Genomic DNA, 11,552 nt, shown 5'->3' with positions numbered 1-11,552 from the left:
CCTGCCTGGCACCCCGCGTTGCTGCCCGCAGACCCCCAGGGCTCTGCCTTCCAGCCTGGGCCACCTTCGCCCCAGGCTTAGGAGGGACCTTCGAGGAAGCCTAAAGGCCACGTTGGGCATTTGTGTGAGCTCACCGCGAGCAAAGCTCCCCAGGGCTCAAAATCAATCTTTTTAGTATTATTATTCTGGATGTGTGCTGCACCTCCAAACTGCGTGAGCAGAGGAGCAGTTGGCTCCAGACCCTGAGGATTGGCTCCCGGGAGCAGCCCCGCAACCTCCCCTCTCCTGCCGGCCCTTCCCGGCAGCATCCTCCTCCCTTGCCGGTACTTCAGCCTCTGCCTCGCAGGCAGGAGGGGCTGAGCAAACAGGCGTCCGGGATTTCCAGCCCTTTCTTTACTTTCCCTCCTCCAGAATCGCTGAATTGCATTCCCCGGGTGCGCAGGGGTGTCGGCACTGGGATGGAGAGTCCCGATGCTCCTGTGGGAAGTGTCAGGGACCCCAGGGAGCAGCAGCCCCACGGAAAAGCCAGGCCTCGGGACAGGGGGACATTTTGTTCAGCCGAGGAGGACTGTGTTGGCAATGCGCCTGCAGCCGGAGCCTCTGCACCTAACTCGGAGAAAATGGAAGAAAGGGCAGAGGGAAGGGGCTGAGCGCTGAGCTGGATGCGGGCTCAAGGGCTGTCTGTCTGGCTGTCGGTCCTCCAGAGCCCCAGGCCACGTCTGCAGGTTGAGCTGCCTGCTGGGCTGTCCAGCCCCAGACTAAATTTAAGCCCCCGGGGGTGACCCTTCCCCAGTGACTGCAGAAGCTGCCGCTTGTTCCAGTTGGGAGCAGGGCAGGGAACAGCTGGGAGTGGGATCGCACCCAGCAAACAAAACAGTCACAGCAGCAAACTGCGTTGGCCCCGGTGACTTCTGTTTGCCACCCTCTCTCCAATTTTCAGGAATCGTAACACAAATATTTATTTCTCCAGCCCAGCTCATGCTTTTTAAAAGGAAACTGTGCGGCATCATCTGGAGCTGGCAGAAAGCTCCGGTTGCTTCCCTCTTGTTCTCCTCTATCGATCGGAGCCGGCAGCTGAAGACAGCCCCTCTTCAGCTGCATCTTCTCTCTGTCCCTCGGCTGGAGGACCTTGAGAGGCTGCTGTAGGGCAGCAGGGAGGCGGTAACTTGAGCCGCAGCTTTCTCTGCCCTAAGGGATGCACAAATCTTAAAACCAGATGCCCACCTCCGGGTTTAATTGCCTGATGGAAGGAAAACTGTGCTGATGGGAGGTTGCATGTGGTCTCCCAGCAGCCAGGGCTCTCCCTGCAGTCCTGGGCCAAAGCGTAGGGGGAACCCGCAGCAGGAGCAGGGATTGTGAGGACAAGGCAGTACAGGGGTTTGGCCTCTTCCCCCAGGCCAGTTGCTTCATAGGCTAAAGTAAAAATAAAAGTCATAATAAAATAAGCAGCCATTTGAAAGAGACTGCAGTGTGCATCTGAACGCTGCAGAGCTGGGTTGCTGCTCCCTGCCCTCCCAGAGAGGGAGGACCGAGGGCAGCCCCCTCCCACAGGCAGCAGTTAGGACGGTTCCTGCTGCCCGCCGCTGTCATCAATAGTGGCTGCAGAGGCAGATGATTGCATGCAGCCCACGCCTGGCACAGAAACAAGTGGCTTTCTGGGAAAAACGGGGAGTGTGAGGGCAGGATACAAGTGCCCCTGCTATCTGTGGGAGGCCACCCCCACTCCTGCTATCACCTTCTGGGTAAGGGGCCCTCCTCCAGGGGAATTTTGTAGATGGCCAGAAGGTGACTCCCCAGCACTGGGTTTAGCCCAATATTTCATCTCTGGAGAGAGATCCCACGCTGGCCTTTGAATCTCCCTCTGGAAAACAGCCTGGAGCTGGTGAGTACAATCATTTAATCCCCACTAAAACCAGGGAAAGGCAGCAGACGGCAGTCACAAAACGGGCCAAGAGGAGCCGCGGCAGGGAGGGACCGAAGCACCTCAGTGTGCAGAGAAGAATCAAACCCTCACAAGCATTTCCTCTGCTCCAGTTAGCTCTGCAGCCGATTTTTCAATCCCTCTTTGGGAGGCAGGGCACGTGTCCACCCTTAGGTAGCAGGAAGACGCTCAAGAATTTGTCTTTCTGAGAAACCTTTTATTTGGCACAATCAATGCTCGCATTTTTCAGAGGGAAAACCATTCCTTCCTCCCCCTACTGAGACAAGCCTCGAGTACAGGCTGCTGCCGTGCTCGGAGGCAGGGCCCGCTGCGACACGGGGAAATTTCGGCTTTCTCGGAAATGTGCGGGTGTGGAAAGCCCAGCCTTTGGATTCACAGCAGCCCGCTGAAAACTTTGTTTACTGAAAGTGGACTGACCACAAAACTTCCATTGAGAAGGCCTCGGTAAACAGCTGGATCAAAGGCTGAAACGCCCCAGTTTCTGGGGCCGGGGAGGTTGGGGGTTACAAGCAGCTGCTGCTCAGAGGTCTGAGCACTGTTCCTATGCTGGAGCTTTGCCAGAGGCTTTAACAGAAGCAGGGTCGGGAGCTGAACCAGGAACCCTGCGGTGTGGGGATAGATCATTTCGTTGCCTAACGCTCGACTGCCTTAGCAAAGAATCAGACAGTCCTGTTAAGGCCTCACAGAAGCCTTGGGGGAAAAAAAAAAAAAAATTAAAAATAGCAATCCATCAGCACTCAGAGCAGGATATTCCACTTCGGTGCCCTTTAAACAAACCCATCCTATCATTACCTTCGTCCCCTCTCAGGGAGCACGAGTGACAGCAAGAAGCGTGGAACCTTTTGCTTCCTCCTTACCCATGGGGCCTGTCCCAGCAGCCTAATTCTCCATCTGGCTCACTGCTTCATCCTGGACCTCCGGAGAGTTGGCTGGCTGAGGGGTAGACAAGTGTTCCAGCTCATAATGTCCATTCCTTGCAGACACCGTGCTGGTCGAATGACCCTTTCCTGCTGCCAGCTTTTTACTCCTCTTGCTCTCAAGGATCTGCTGGAGCTGACGCCCAGCGTAGTCTGGTTTGGCAGTGAGCGCTGTGGTGGGCACGGCCAGCCCAAGGATTTCGGCTACCATGTAGGGCCGGAGCCAGCCCACCAGCGGGGTGCTGCCGGGGGTATAGTGGGTTTGCTTGTGATAGAAGAGAAGCCCATCAACCTGGAAAGTGGGGAGAGAGGGAATGAGAGGCTGGAGCTGGAGGCTTCTGCAGGTGGATGACGGCGCCAGACGACAGCACTGCTCTCCATTTACAGGCCAAAACTACCAGCTGGATCATTTTTCCCTCAAGCAGTGAAATAAATAGCGGAAGGGAAAGAAGAAACCTGCAGAGCTCCTGCCCTAAAAGGCCAGTGCAAGCCCAGTGACAGCCGTACGGCTTTAAATCGTCCAAGGCAAACCATTCCAGCCTGATGTCAGCACGGACCAGCACTTTTCCTCTGGTTGCCGTGATCCCATTCTGCAGCAAAGCCATCAGGTTTCTGAATGAGGCAGCGCACAGAAGGGCCACTTTACTGGATTAAGGTTATTTTAAATAATACATTTGGAGAGTAATTAGTCAGAGTGCATGACGCCAAGGAGCCCCGAGTTGTAACGCTGCTCCAGCTCTTTCAGCTGCCTTATGCAAAATAAATTCTTCATGTTTCCCCAGAGAAAACTTCTCCAGCAATCAATGACAGTTAAGGGCACTCAGGACTTTAAAGGTTCAGGCCCTAACTCTTGTGCTACTATTTCCACACTCTGCAATACCATAGCTGGCTGCCGATTTCCCCACTGCACCCCAGGATCTTCTCCCCCCTCTGCCGGCACCTCCCAGGGGTGTGCTCGGCCAGGTTAGATCCGGCTGTCAGGCTGACTAACGCTGGAGGTGCTGCTGCCCTTAGCTTGGCACTGCAAGCTCTTAAAAGGCCATTTGGCTGCGAGTAAAGAGCGGCTGAGAGGGCAGAAAAGACAAGACAAAAGAGCCCACCTAGGGCTGAGCTCCTCCCAGGCCCCTCCCTGGGCCTACAGCCCCCAGAATGAACATGGCAGAAAGGCACGTGGACCAGCACCGAGCTGAGGCACCGGTGAGCCAAGCAGGTCGAGGGGATTTCTGGACTGTCAGCCAGGCTGAGCAAAGAGGAGCAGATGCTCTTCTCTGTGCCAGGGATGCTAACCTCCAGCAGAGCTTCTGGCACTACTCTGTCCGTAATTTTCAGTCGCTGTTAAGATCTTGCAAAATAATCCCAGAAAAAAGGGGGATTCCTGTGCTAGGAAAACAGAAAACCAGAACAGTAAACATCACAATGAGCTTGTGTAACCCGCTGGACATCTGAAGTACAAAGCTTTTCCCTCCCCCTGCCTTCCAGGAAGAGCCAGATTCTGCGGCACCTTATCACCATGCCTGCACATCCAGCCCATTCCTGTGAATACACGGCACTTGATGAGCAACAGGGATTCTCCTGTCACCCACAAGAATGTTTTGGTAAAGATCAGAGCCTGGAAAGGCTTCTGCCTTCTAAACCGCTCCAAAGATCTTCCCCAGCCTGGAGAGTTCCAAGGAGTTCAGCCTGGTGGAGAGTTAGATCACGTTCTTCCTTCCCCTAGTTTCTCTTAAATTACTCCCACATTCCTTCCAGTTTATTTAATCTGTTGGCTGGGTCCCTACCCCAAGTCACCATGCTGACACCAGCCACATCACAGTAAGGGTTGACACTGTCCCTGAACGACCAAATCTGATGAGAAACTGGCCTGGCAGCATTTCATGGCCAGGCTTTTCAGATTTGAGGCATTTAACAGTACTCCCACTCCTTCACACGGGGGTTTCTCAGAGACTTTGGCTCTTCCTGCTTTCATGGAAACCCGAGTGTTGTTTCACTCAGATCTGCGAGTAAGACAGTAGCTCTTAAGATCCGCTCCAAAAAACACTTTTAATTCAGTGCCCGTCAACTGATGCAAACTCCACTGAATTCAGGGGGAAAAAAAATTCTGCTGAATATAAGCGGATCAGGTCCTAACTCCAAGGTTACAGATTAACTCTGAAGACCCAGGTCTGAAGACACTGACCATCTCTGTCACCACCACACACACGAGATCCTTGCAAGGATCCCAAGCTGCTGGGCCCAGGCATGAGACCACCTCTATTACATGGCACCCTTCACAGCAAGGCGCTGTTTTGGCAGTTTTATTTCATGATGTGCTGCTGGTGGAAGATAGTTAAGGGGATTTCTTGGGCTCCCTCTCGTGGCACATCACTTAGGGATGGACCCACAGTGCCCTTCATTCCTGAAGTGCCACCACAGTTTTGGTGGGGTTACCAGCTGCTTGGAGCCAAATTACACCACGTTTCACTTCTTGGGGTTGCACTCTGATGTACTGTTCAGAGAGCCCAAGGGGCCAAGTCACAGCTGGATTACAAGGGAGAGTCTGATCTGCTCCATCTCCCTCCCCCAGTGTTTTGCAACAGCCTCCTTTGCAGGCTCTGACAGCAGCAGGGTAACACTCCTCAGTCTTCCCTTGTGGGAACAGATGCCTCAGGAAGGAATGAAGCTTTCTCCAGTAAGAAGGGGAATGCCTCTTTCTAGAAGCACTTGGAGCATCTGCAATTGAGCTGCAGGAAAACTGGGATGCCTTCTCAATGAGCCCTGATCTGTGTTCAGAGTGGGGTCTGGCAAGACCACCAAGAGGCTGGGACTTTCCAACTCTAACAACTGTCACGACTTTAACGAGCAGAAGACAAAGTCAGCCCTCGGCCAAATTAGCATCCCTTAAATTTAAACTTGCACTTACTTAATCCCTAACTCTGGCCAGGACAGCACAAAAGAGACAGTCAAATCAACATGGCTTTTGGCTTAGCAGGACAAGCAACCTCTGTAGAAGCTGTTCCTGATCTTCAGCTGAGACTGGGCACTCCACAGGAACACTCGCAGGCACTGGAGTTCCTTCTGGCACCCAGATGTTTGCCACTAACACTGTGCCAGCACGTCGTCACCTCCTCCATCCTCTTCTGCCTCGGCACCAAGTCAGCCAGGGCAGCCAAAGCAGTCCGAGCCATTTTCACAACCCTCTCCAAGTCACTGCTCACAGCCAGAGGGCTGAAATGGGTGGCACATCAATTCACCCATCCTGCCCTTCTCCCAGAAGTCAGCAGAGAGGCCCTTTCTGTTGCAGCCAGCTGCCCCCAGCTCCAGCATGCCTCAGGCACCCATCACTAACACCCAAACCCAGCAGAAACCATCAAGAGCTTACCACCACCCTTCCCTTCACTCCCTACAACACACAAGACAGTTTGGTGCCTTGCACATCGATACTGAGGGGCTGGAGGGTGGCCAGAGAAGGGCAACAAAGCTGGGGAAGGGTCTAGAGCACAAGTCTGGTGAGGCGTGGCTGAGGGACCTGGGGGTGCTGAGCTCGGAGCAAAGGAGGCTCAGGGGACACACCTTCTGGCTCTTGACTGATCCCTCAAAAGAGGCTGGAGTCAGGTGGGGGTTGGGCTTTTCTCCCAAGGAAGAAGCAACGGGACAAGAGGAAACAGCTTCAAGTTGCACCAGTGGAGGTTTAAGTTGGATATTAGGAACAATTTCTTCCCCATCAGGGTTGTTCAGGCCTGTGCCAGGCTGCCCAGGGCAGTGGTGGAGTCCCCATCCCTGGAGGGGTTTCCAAGCCGTGGAGATGTGGTGCTGAGGGACAGGGGTCAGTGGGGACCTGGCACTGCTGGGACGATGGTTGGACTCCACCTGAAAGGTCTTTCCCAATCACAACATTTCTATGATTCTCTGAACATTGCTAGACTAAGGAAACAGAGCCTGTGGCAGAAGAGAAAGCCTGCTCTGTCCAAAACACCACCACCTAAGGTAGCACACCACAGAGATCCTCATGCCTGTACCCACACAAGCCCACCCAGTGCAGCAGGCGGTACCAGCTCTGGCCCTAAAAAGGTACCTGGTGACAGGGTAAGGGATCAGCCACGTATACAGAAGGCGTCCATCCCCCCACATAGGGCAACAGGGCAGTGGGGCTGTCTCTGAAGCTGAGCTGCAGGCCCCCACCTGCATGTTCTCACCTTGAAGGGGAAGTCCATAGCCAGCACCTTACACAGGCTGTCCGAGGAGCAGGGGAAGTTCTGCAGGCCCACAAATTTGAACTGAAAGAGTTAAGAGAGGGTTAGAAGAGACAACTGCATGGCCTAAAGCAGAACAAGTCACCGAGTCAAGCGCTGGTGTGGAGACTGCTAAGAAGGAAGGATTTCCCCCAGGGAAAGGGCAAGGGACAGAAAGTAATCAGAAAGGAGATCTCCAGCAGGGACCACCTCACTGAACTGCTGGCCTTCCTGCCACAGGGTATGAGGGCCCAAAAGAGGACTAGATCAGCTCCAGAAAGGCAGGTCTCCCAGTGGCCACTAACTCCATGATCACCTGACTGATAAAGTCAGGGGGAACATGGGAAGGATCTCCAATTTTCTAATCCCTGTGGTTACTATGGGTTATTGGGACAGACTGACCTCTGATGTGCTTCAGAAAAGCAGTTTGTAAGCAACCCCCTGGATCTAAAGGCAAAACAATAGGACCAAGCTGTCGAGTGGTACTGGTCATATCCCACTAGAGTAATGAGGACCACTTGCATGAAAACCTACAAAAAAACCCCTAGGCACCAGAGGATGGGGTGGTTAGAAATCACCCCCACTGCCTCGCCATCAACGCTGGCTAAAACACATACACTGCTGCAACTTTACAAGTCTCATTCCAGAAACAGAAGATGCCTTTTAAAAGGCCATCCTTGAATTGCCATCATGAAATCTAGAATGCCCAGAATGATCTATTTCAGTGGTTTTATCGTCCCTGTTCCAAGTGAGCCCCTCTCTGGCATTTAATGAGATGCAGACAGGAGAGACTCGTTGCACATCTCCCGATACCTTTTTCCAAGGATCTAAGGCTGCAGGAAGGACTTTTCAGGAGAGCTGACCCTGTGATGCTCTTCTAACCAAAATAGAAACGGATGACCTCTGGGCAGGATGCAAAGCAGATACATGTCTGCTCCAGGCTGCTGGCTCAGCCAAGCAAATCTTTCCACCCAGGAAATGAAAGCTGAAAAAACCCTCCCTTCATTAGGTAGCTGTCTACTGGATATTCCCGTTGGGAGTCAGAACAGGATGTTCTCCAAATACAGATACCCTCACTGCTGGCACAGGAATGGTCATCCCCGTTTATGACCAGTCTACTGAACCCCCAGGAGCTGCTCTGCTTGGCTCTGACTGAGCACACACAGGGGCTGCACACCAATCAGCTTTTGCTTTGCAAACCCTGCTCCGTAAGCCAGGCTGCCAAATCTTTCCTGTCCATCCCCAAAAACCACTTTCCAAGCTGCTGTGGGTTCCAGGTCTGACCACTACGTGTCAGGCTTCAAAGAAACACTTTTTATCCTTGCTCAGCAGGGATGCCGGATGGCAATCCAGCATCCATCCCAACACTTCAATGATTAGTTCAAGGCTAAAGCTTTATGAGCCTTTCCCCTTGCTTTGCAAGCCCACAAGACTATGCAAAACCAAATCCCTTTGTAGTCAGTCTGCCCAGGTAGAAACCACACTGGTTTTCCATTCCATTCCATTCCATTCCATTCCATTCCATTCCATTCCATTGGAAAGCTAAAAATGGCATGGAAGTTAGCTGATCTCCCTCAGCACTTTGGCTGGGGAAAGCAAACCAACCCTACGCTCATTTACAATACTCAGTGATTCTATTTACATCCTGAACAAGGCATCCCATTTCATCACGAGTACACTTTGAAGCCTGATCTGTTGAGAGGAGGGGAAAAAATAAATAAAAAAGCTTCCGCTCCTGAAAGAAAGTGCTGAAGTCTGCTGAACAGGAGAGCTTAGGCCCCTCCCCACTCCCCCTCCTCTCAGTACAAAAGAACTTACTGGATTAATCTTGCTTTTCTCTCCCAGTCCTTCCTCCTCTTGGATCTTTGAGGAGAGCCAGAAGAATCTGAAGTCAGTCTGTGAAAAGAGGCAGAGACTCAATGACTCTTCACCACACATCACTGACCAGCACCTGCTGAGCATCCACATGCCCCTGTGCTTGCCCAGGAGATTTACAGCCTCACCTGCACAACCTGCCAGTCCCCCCACCTCTGCTACTTCCCCCCAAGAGATATAACCAGTTATACCAGTACCCAGCAGCCCATAAGCTGTAAAGATCCTGGTGCTTAGAGGAAAAGACCCATCCTACTGCATAGCGGGCTACAGGCAGCGCTGGCTGCACAGCAGCTCCCAGAACAGGGAACAAAAGGGAAGGCAGGGCTCAGCTCAAGGGGATTTGGCACCTGGCAGTCATAAACGGGGTGTCCTCTCCAGCACATCACATCGAGGATGTAGTACGTCTGCTCCACCTCATTGTAGATGCAGTCCAAGATGCAGTACACTGTTCACACAAACACAGGGAGGTCCAGACACGCTCCAGAGACTGCTTAACCCAGCTGGCAGCTGCCAGATCAAGTCTCCCCTGCATCAAGCCTGAGAGGTGCAGAGGGATTCCCATCTGCTAAGAGAAGCTGGGACCACAAAAAGCTTTCAGCTGGAGGAGTCCAGTAAGGCTACAAAGGTACCAGCCAGAGATACAGCAAGGATATGAAGTACTGAATGTTTACAGAGCAGTCCTTCTGGATGAAGGGGCAAGGGGCTGGGGGGCAAGCGAGTGTTCAGTTATTTTATCTATACTTAGCACTCATGATTTTTATCTATTTGATTCTGCCCTCTTTATTAGAGTCCTGCCTCCCAAAAAACCTTCAAGTTCTTATAAACTCTGGGGCTTTCACAGCAAAGAAGCAAAATGGAAAAAAAAAAAAAGCAGAGTCATTCCACTCCCAAATCTTGGTGAATCATTTCCTACAAAGGCATGTTTCAGCAAACGGTGTTTATCAAGCAGTAACCCCTTCTCAGGGCAGGACAGCAACTACAAAGAGGTATTAAGAAAGACCATATCGTACACAGCTCTCTGTCAGAAGAGGTTTAAGAGGGTCAGCTAAGCCAGCAGCTAATTAAAAGATTTTTTTATCTAGCATATAGTCCATGTCTCATGATCCCTGGCAATACCCGGAGAGGCCTGATGCACAGCTCCAGAAACTGTGGCCTACCCACAGCTCCAGAAACGGGCCCAGCTTGGGGGAGCTGGAGGAGAACCCAGCCCACTGGTGCACACACCCACAGGCAGAAACAGGGGATTCCCCCCTTTGCATCCCGAGCATCCCCCACACCGTTACCTTTCTCGTTAGAGTTGTGCCGGTTCCCCCCCGGCAGCAGGGACGGGAACCTGTTGACACAGAAGCCGCTCTTGGTGTAAGCTGATGTTGTGCCCTGTCAGGAGACAGGAGAGATTAAAAAAAAAGGTTAAGCCAGACACACAGGCCCCTCTCATGTCAGCTGGGAAACAGGTACAGGTCCATCAGCAGACGGAGAGACACCACTGCTGCTGCTGCTTACCCTGGATGCCACGACTAGTGCCCTTTTCCCCACGGGACACACCACTAATACCCACTCGTGCTCCAGATCCGCCGGGACATCGACCAGCCATTCTGACAGCATCAGCTATGGAGAAATACAGGGGGGGAAAAAAATCAGTAACGACTCGCCTGAAGTTATGGAAAACTCACAGCTCAAGGATAAAGCAAGAACATTTCAACTTGGCTTCAACAGCTACACTGGGTGCTTCAAGAGAACGTTCGTAGCTCGTCACCCTGTGTTACAGCACCAAGGGGGCTCCCATCCTCTTTCTAACCAACCTGCATAACAGACTATCCCCCCATGTCTTTCTCTGGTGTCCCAGCTGCTGACTAAGCTCCAGACTACAGCATGGGGCTCACAGTCTCCACTCCAGCACCTTATTTACCTTAAAATACATGTCAGAACTTAAATACTAGGAGTAAAAAGCCCAGACAAGCTGACCTCTTCAGAGGTTGCCTAGCTATGATCACCCGAAAGGTCAAGTGTCTTTTAGCAACAATATGGCAGCCGAGGGTAGTAAACCCCAACAACTGAGGTTTCCCTTCCTTCACAGTGTCCCAGATATGGAAAGATACAGAAGTCGTTAACCAAGTGCTCTGTAGCAGGATACAAACACTGCGAGTTAAGCTGAAACCTCCCAAAGCACACAGGCAACCCACCTCCACCTGTCCTCCACTTTAATGCAGCACGTCTCGCAGGTAGAACCGGGGCACGGCTCCTCTCTGAGCACCAAGCCAGGCAGGACACATTATTCCCATCCATCACCAACCCACACCCCTCACCCTGCCCTGCTTTCACACCCGTACCCATGGCGGGGAGGTGAGCAGAGGCAGGCAGCTCCTCACCTGATTGGCGTAGCGTTTGGGCAACTTCTTGCCAGCATCCACGTCCATCTCCTCTTCCTCCTCATCTTCCCCCTCCTTCTCCTCGCCTTCGCCCTCCAACTCTGCCCAGTCGTCCTCTGCCAGCCTCCTAGCATGGTTCACGTAGTCCAGCCGCCTCCTGAGGAGGAAAGGGAACAGCACGGCTTGCCCTCTGCGTGAGGAGACGGAGACCGCCACCGTCGCGCTCCCCACACCCGAGGCC

General features: G+C 52.7%; 1 protein-coding gene across 1 annotated transcript; it reads right to left on the bottom strand.

The window, feature by feature from the left end:
- Nucleotides 1-2,757: 2,757 nt before the first annotated feature.
- On the bottom strand, nt 2,758-11,468 carry SNUPN (snurportin 1; the record flags this gene model as incomplete). The annotated part of the gene is made up of 7 exons (XM_008937039.1): nt 2,758-3,151; nt 7,032-7,112; nt 8,886-8,963; nt 9,290-9,387; nt 10,226-10,319; nt 10,446-10,550; nt 11,312-11,468. Coding segments are annotated over 7 exons (943 nt in total), but the record flags the coding sequence as incomplete, so codon positions are not given.
- Between the last annotated feature and the right edge of the window lie 84 nt (nt 11,469-11,552).

The sequence above is a fragment of the Merops nubicus genome, unplaced genomic scaffold (genome assembly GCF_000691845.1).
Source record: "Merops nubicus isolate BGI_N331 unplaced genomic scaffold, ASM69184v1 scaffold17263, whole genome shotgun sequence".
Taxonomy (NCBI): Eukaryota; Metazoa; Chordata; class Aves; order Coraciiformes; family Meropidae; genus Merops; species Merops nubicus.
Note: the sequence above shows the minus strand (reverse complement) of the source record. Positions and strands in the feature narration are given on the sequence as shown.